General features: G+C 41.2%; 1 protein-coding gene across 1 annotated transcript in view; it reads left to right on the top strand.

Moving 5' to 3' along the window:
- Positions 1-655: 655 nt before the first annotated feature.
- slc26a6.1 (solute carrier family 26 member 6, tandem duplicate 1) overlaps positions 656-4,792 on the top strand; it is a gene marked incomplete at its 5' end in the record, with an annotated part of 18,033 nt that continues 13,896 nt past the window's right edge. The window contains 6 exons of the mRNA XM_080496837.1: positions 656-801; positions 880-1,019; positions 1,635-1,745; positions 1,973-2,121; positions 3,473-3,637; positions 4,280-4,432. Of these exons, the coding sequence (XP_080352963.1) occupies positions 656-801; positions 880-1,019; positions 1,635-1,745; positions 1,973-2,121; positions 3,473-3,637; positions 4,280-4,432 (864 nt within the window). The remainder of the gene's footprint in view (positions 802-879; positions 1,020-1,634; positions 1,746-1,972; positions 2,122-3,472; positions 3,638-4,279; positions 4,433-4,792) is intronic.

Genomic DNA, 4,792 nt, shown 5'->3' with positions numbered 1-4,792 from the left:
TGACTTTTTTTTTAATACAATTCTTAATTTATATAATTACAAGTCATTTATTTTTCCAATAAAGAAGCTGAAATCATCAAAAAAAAAATACAGTGAAACTGATTATAATAGACGTATAGCGTCATACATCTCTGTTCTTTTTTTTTTTCTAACTCTCACTTTCCTTTTGCCCACCTCTTTCACTCCCTCCCTCTCTCTCATAAACACACAGCAGTCTCTGAAAGCTGAGCCGGGATAATAGAGGCATTCAGAGGTCCTGAATGGGATAGGGAAGGGGAGGAGAAAGGGGCTGTGACTCGCTGCAATGTGTACGGTTCAAGGCTGTTCTCCACCTTCCTCGACTCACGTGTGTGAGCTTGTGCACTGTGTTTGTTGCCCTCATACACGTATGCTTCCCCCGCGGCACATGTGAACTCTTTGTGCTGCCGTGGCTTCTTGCTGATACAGATTAGGTCAGTCCTCCTATCTCGCTGCTGTGTTTTGTTTCGGTTATCTGTGCGATTATTATGTATCACATTGTCATGTAACTGAGCTGACATGTTTTTACACACATAAAGTAAGAATCAAGGAGACGCATCACACCAACACCCAGTGAGAAAATGAGAACAAAGTGAAAGTCAATTGGACTGTCAGTAATCTTTGACAGTGATTTCAGATGGACGACGTTGAGCAAAATGGGTTTCCTCACTACAGACAGCCTGACCTCACAGTCCCACTGGACGAAGTACAGCTTGACTTCCTCGGGCAGAGGGTAGAAAAGAAGTCCCTGTCACTTCTGGAGAGAGTGAAAGCACAATGTTGGTGAGTCAAAGGATAGGGGTTTTTTTTTTTATTACCTAGCCACAGTTGAGCACTGAATGTGTCTGTATATTCCCACAGGTGTTCTGGTCCCAGAGTGAAAAACCTCCTTCTCAACTTTTTTCCCGTCCTGTCATGGTTGCCTCACTACTCTGTCAGACAAAACGCTGTGGGAGATGTTTTTTCAGGAATCAGCGTTGGGATCATGCAGCTACCGCAGGGTGAGAACACAGCAACAGATCACATCATAGACATCAAAGTGTTGTTAAACAGCAAGCTGCTGCTACAAATGTATCATTTCACACAAAAGCATCAGTTTTAATCGCGACCGTGAAAGGTGCGAGCACACTATTGGGAGCAACATGGACTCTGGTGTCTTGCTCAAGGATACTGCAGCACATTGTACTACCAACATGGCATCAGAAGATTTTTAGCAAAACACAAAAAGGGCTATATCCTTCACCATTCAATATCTTTATTGCTCATCGGGACAGAAAACTGTCCAACCCAGACTGTGACTTTTGTGACGTTACCGTCAGTCCAGGGGGGGGAAAGTGTTTTGTATGTCAAAATGTTGCAACTAGAACTGTCAATGGATGGATGGATGGATGGATGGATGGATGGATGGTTTTAGATGGCACATAGGTAATGTTTGGGTAAATGATACTTGGTCGATTAGTTGTATGGATAATTAGATGGTTGGATACTTTTTTTTTTGTCATAATAGCAAACATCTGCACTGGTTGAACTTTATAGTTTCATAGTTATTGGTTTATCATGAGTATACACAAGTCATAGTAATGTTGCTTCTTTTCTCTTCTATTTATCTTTTGCAGGAATGGCCAATGCCATGTTGGTAGGAGTTCCTCCAGTTTTTGGTCTGTACACCTCTCTCTATCCCCTCATCATCTACTTCATCTTTGGCACTTCGAGACATGTCTCCATTGGTAAATGTCTTGTTACTGGCTCCTTGAAAAGTGATACTAAAACTTGTCCAGAAGACAAAACATTTTTATTACCGATTTGAGGAGGAAATATTTATTAATTTTTTTTAATATATATATATCTCAAATATATATCAAATATATATCAAAGTTCAACAAAATGGCAACAGCAAGTGAAGAATCCTGCACCTTGATTCATGAGTGCATGTGTGTGTGTTCATGTGTGACAGGTACTTTCGCCGTCTTGGCCATCATGATTGGGTCTGTGACAGCTAACGTGGAGTTGCTAGGCAACGGTGATGAGGAGAGTCAGATCGCTGTCGAAGCAGCCAAAGTGAACGTGGCAGTACAACTCACCTTCTTGTGTGGCCTCATACAGGTACACACACACACACACACACACACACACACACACACACACACACACACACACACACACACACGCACACACACACACACACGCACACACACACACACGCACACACACAGTATGCAAATGCATGGTCACGCTCTGTGACAGCAGCTCAACCTGACCTCTGAGCCGATTATGGAAATGACCAGCATGAAAATTAAATTTTCGAGCAGACAGTAAATTGGGTGTTTGGGCAACAAAAGATAAATTAACAATTATGACGAACGCACACACACACACACACACACACACACACACACACACACACACACACACACACACACACACACACACACACACACACACAAAATTAAGCGAGAAAAACGAAGCAGAAAATAAGAATGTATGGCTAATAGCTAATCATACTGCATTCACAAGTTAATTTATTTCTTAACTTGTTCATGATAGAAGAATCAATGTCTATTTGGCTTTGTTTTATGGCCGAGAGGCTCCATCAGTTCTGACGGTTGGTAAAAGTCTCTCATTTGATTTTTTTTTATTTTTTTATTGAATGCTAGATTTGATGTGCTGCTATGCTTGTGGGTTTTTTTTCTAAAATGTATTTATTGCATCTGCAGAAAATTATTTTATATAATATATAATTTAACTAAATAATTTAACATTTATTCGTATCCACATGAATCCTTATAAAAAAAAATCTTAATCAAAACAATTAATCAGGTTTCCAGATGTTTTTCCTGCATTTATGCCCTTCAAAGTCTCTGGCACCACTGCAACACGGCATTTACTAGAAGCACCACTGGAATGTCTTGAGTGCTTTCAGTTGTCTTTTGATATGCAAATACAAACCAATTCATCATTTATTTCATGCCAGTGAGGTCTCTTCCTCAAAAACATCTTATTTAATAAATATGTTGTAGGTTATTAAGACAAGAGAGGTCATTACATGTGAGGGGTAAATAGAAATCTCGGAGGAAATAAAACCACCCACATTTTGAACCATTATACTGTCTAATAACAACAACCGCAAAATCACAACCATGGGAAAACTGAAGGCCAAGCACAGATAAGAGAGGTTAGAGGGGGCAGTTGCAAAAAAACGAGTTATGTGGTGAGTGGATTTTTATAAAGGCTGAATGAAAAAAACTGCTGCGATACTTCAATTTTGTTGAGTTTCAGGTTGAAATAGCATATCTTCATAAAGTTAAGATGAAATGTTTGTCAGCTACCGAGCACGAGTGGGCAGGCATCCCTCGATATTAACTGCACACCTGGTCAAAACAAAAGGCAGTGTGTGACGGTGAGATAGTTCAGGAGCTAAAGTTTGGTATTTCGCATGTGTGTTTGTGTGTGTCAGCTGGTGCTGTATATGCTGCGGGGAGGCGGAGTGTGTCGGTGGATGTCTGATCCTGTAATCAGAGGCTACACCACAGCAGCAGCTCTGCATGTGATCGTCCTGCAGCTGCCGCTGATGACTGGAATTCCTGCGCAGAGACACACTGGACTGCTGGCTTCTGCTTGGGTCAGTTCACACACAAAACACGCACACACTGTCACACTCACATCATCACGCTCATATCAGCAAGCTTCAAAGCTGCTTGAGTGTCCGTGCAGGACTTTGAAGACATTCTGGTCTTTGTGGTGGAGCTGAATTTCGAATTCCAACAAGTGCAGAAGAGGAAGCATGTTGTCACATCAAAAAAAAAAAAAAAAATTATAATGGAATCAGATCACATCCTGCTATAACATTCATTGTAAATACGTTGTTTTTAACCATCATTTTCCAATTTGCTGCAAGAGTTTTCTTTATCTCGATGCTCCACAAATCATAGTATATTTTGGCCTTAGACTTGTCTGAGGACTGCCGCCTCTAATCTGTCTGGATTGTGTTCAGAATGTGTCAGAGTGGCTTATCAGCAGTTTGCAGGTGGTGGGCTGCCACCAGGTTTACTGGACCGTCATCTCAGCACTTTCATCTGAAAATCCCACCACCTGGTTTGAGGCTATTGGTCTCGGTCTGGAAAAGATAAAGCGTTTGCCCAATAAGTATGACCATCTCACAGGGTAGTAACCACAATACAAGAGTAAAGCAGGAGCACAGACATTAGTTTGGCCTGAAGTCATGTAAATATTCTAAAATGATGGTTGTGTGTGTCTCTTTCAGACTTTAAAAGATGTTCTTTGTGGAGTCACCAGCGCTGTGCCGGGAACTCTGTATGTCTCTTTGGTTTCAATGGTGACACTCATCAGCGGCAAGCTACTGAACGAGCGCTTCAAGAACAAGCTTCCTGTTGCCATACCATGGGAACTTATACTGGTGACTCACACACACAAGCACATTTTTCACTTTCTGCCTTACTTACATTCCTTTCTTGCAGACCTGGTCCAAATTAAGCTACATTCATTGCCCTTGAGCTGACCCTTCAGGATGGTTGTGTCTCAGTTGTTGGACTATGTCATCTACTAACTCCAGTGTTGGCAGTTCGATCCCCCATCTTATTGTGGTTAAGTGTCTTTTCGCAAGACACTGAACCAAGAATTTCCCGTTGGTTTGTCAGTGCAAATGGATGAAGTGTTACAGATCATTTAATGCATGTTGAGACTGCTCAAGCCATAAATTGTTCTATTGAAGTCAAATATTTACAATGATCATACAACTGTGAAAGACTTTTAAAGC

This window comes from Blennius ocellaris (assembly GCF_963422515.1).
Source record: "Blennius ocellaris genome assembly, chromosome: 5".
NCBI lineage: Eukaryota > Metazoa > Chordata > Actinopteri > Blenniiformes > Blenniidae > Blennius > Blennius ocellaris.
This window is presented reverse-complemented; position numbering and strand designations above follow the sequence as displayed.